General features: G+C 37.2%; 1 protein-coding gene across 1 annotated transcript; it reads left to right on the forward strand.

Annotated features, from left to right (window-relative positions):
- The first annotated feature begins 443 nt into the window (after positions 1-443).
- On the forward strand, positions 444-2,347 carry LOC111308320 (cyclin-D4-1-like). The gene is made up of 5 exons (XM_022906640.2): positions 444-971; positions 1,055-1,141; positions 1,246-1,558; positions 1,681-1,799; positions 1,896-2,347. Exons 1-5 carry the CDS (start codon positions 669-671, stop codon positions 2,133-2,135), a joined length of 1,062 nt encoding a protein of 353 aa, XP_022762375.1. The 5' UTR covers positions 444-668; the 3' UTR covers positions 2,136-2,347.
- Positions 2,348-2,763: the final 416 nt, after the last annotated feature.

Here is a 2,763-nt window from a genome sequence, read left to right on the forward strand (position 1 = left end):
ATAATAATTTTTAACTAAAAAAAATGAAAAAGTTATCAAATAATATAAACAAGCACTTTTTCAGGCTAATGTAATAGAAATTTTCTCCTGCATCAAAAATTAATGTTGTACATCAAATATAAAATATTTTTTATTAATTTTATATATGTAATTTTTATTAAAGTTTTAAATATATTATTTTTATTTTTTATATGATATTATTGTATCATACGTAAAATTGTTAGATATATAAGAAGGGTAATATTCAAGTAAGTATTAATTGAATATAAATTTATCACAAATCACTAAGAAAAAATTATTTCTCATAAATAATTTAGATATCATAAAAAAAGAAAGTTTTTATTTTCACAACCATTGGACATCTGCTCATCTCTGAACAGTGAACACACTCTCACACGAACGAACCGTCCAATAAATTCTAAAGAGAGAAAAAAAAAGGAAATAAAAGTAAGAAAAAAAAAAAAAGACAGAGAGAGAACTTGTGAAAGATGTGAAGAAGCAAAATTCCCCATAAAAACCAAAAGCCAAATGACCAAACCAAATACCACCACCAATTTCGACTTACTCCTCAAGCCCATCGCCGCCGTCATCAATGCCGCCTCAGCTACCGCCAAACCCGATATCTTTCCATTAAACGCGGCAGCTGCTTCTTTATCATTATCATCCAAATGTCCTACTCTCATTCTCACTCAACTCCCGTGAACAACTCCTCTGGCTCTGCTGGTAGTAGCAGCAGCACCAGCTTGTCTCGTGGTGAGGACGCGGGGGAAGTGGTACCGTGGGAACCTGACACGTCTTCCCACCATCAATTTCCATGTCTTCACGATTATCCACCGTCCGATGAGGATACCATTTCAAAACTCATTGACCTGGAATCCCATCATATGCCTTTACCCGATTACCTTCAACGTTGCCAGGACCGTTCTGTCGACATCATTGCCCGCCAAGACTCCATCAATTGGATCCTAAAGGTACCCCATTTTTCTCTTTTATGTACAAAATATAAATATATTCATTCAAATTTTATTGATTTTTATGTGATGAGGCAATGCAGGTCCATGCATACTATAATTTCAGCCCAGTAACTGCGTTTCTCTCCGTCAACTATTTCGACCGATTCCTCTCTTCTCATTCTCTTCCCGTAAAGACTACTTTGTTCTTCTGCATTTTACAAATGAAATTGACTGCAACTTTCTTTGCAAAATGCTTAACCTTTTTTTTTTTTTTTTTAAATTTGGTGTTTAGGAAGCAAATGGGTGGCTGTTTCAGCTTCTATCGGTGGCTTGTTTATCTTTGGCAGCAAAAATGGAGGAACCCGAAGTGCCATTGTTACTGGACCTTCAAGTATTCGAACCCAGATTCGTTTTCGAACCTAAAACCATCCAAAGAATGGAGCTTCGTGTCATGGCCACTCTCAATTGGAGACTACGTTCCGTAACTCCGTTTGATTATCTACATCACTTCGTTTGCAAGCTCCCTTCTTGCTCCACCCTGTTACCCGATTCTTTTGCTTCTGTCATCTCTGCTTCTTCGGATCTCATTCTCAACACCACTCGTGGTATGATTGATAATGTGATATTGATCTATCAACTGATTTACAAAAGCTTTTAGTCTAGTTTAATTTGTTATATATGTTGTTTGAGTCTCATCTTTTTTGTTGGTTTATTGGGTTGTTTGCAGTTATTGATTTCTTGCGATTCGCGCAGTCGACGATGGCGGCAGCCGCCGCGCTTTGTGCCGCCGGAGAGGGTTTTGAATTTCCGGCTACTGAAGCTATTTTTTACGAGAGTGTAAACAAAGTAGGTGCTTGAAGCATAAAAAGCTGTGTAAAATTTTATAAAATAAAATCTTTGTGGTGGTGATTTTTCTTTTTCTTTCCTCCTTTTTTGGGATAGGAAATGGTGAGAAGCTGTCACCAACTAATGGAAGAATATTTGGTCGACACATGTCCATCTACTCGGCTCAAGGAGCGAAGAGTCGAGCAGCCACCCGCACCTCCAAGCCCAGTCGGTGTTCTCGACGCGGCTGGTTGCGGCAGCTGTGACACGCGCTCCGAGAATCCTGGCTCCAGTAGCCAAGAAGAGCCGCCACCCAAGCGGTTACGGTCCTCTGCTCCGGATGTACAGAAATCGTAGATAAGACCCACCCCCTGCTCCATCTATCTCTTAAGAAAGTGTGGAACTTTTTTTTGTCAATAGTTATTTAAATGATGAAGGGTCGGGATTGGATGATATAAAGGGAAGAGGGAATTTAGTTGTTAATCATTATTATAATTATTGTTATTTTTAAGAGCTAAATATGTAAAAAATAAACGATCCGATTAACGTGTATTTATAAATATCGTTTTAAAAAATTACATTTTTTACTGTCCATTTTTTGTTCTTCTGCTATGGGCTTTTTGGTCAAACCACCTTAACGTGGTTCTCAATTCTCATGATGTTTCAATTATTCTCAACCCATAGCCAAATAATGACTGCATGAAAACTTACAAGTATAGTTGAATTTGGACCGATCATTTCATTCGGACCAAAATACCCTTTTTTTTCTTAAGAAAATAAAAATTGTTTGTTTATTTCAAGCAAATTGTATGTGTGTGGACAATTGCTGTTCTCCACTTGTCCGACAAAAATTACAGACACTAATACGCCAAGCAAATTTTATGCCAGTGGCGCTTTCGTATTGGATGGAGTAAGAGTCTGAATGAGTTTGATTATAAAAAAATTCGAATTTTAATTCTTTTATTGTTTAATTGAGCTCGAACCG

Source organism: Durio zibethinus, chromosome 2, assembly GCF_047325235.1.
Source record: "Durio zibethinus cultivar Kanyao isolate XHJ-2024 chromosome 2, ASM4732523v1, whole genome shotgun sequence".
NCBI lineage: Eukaryota > Viridiplantae > Streptophyta > Magnoliopsida > Malvales > Malvaceae > Durio > Durio zibethinus.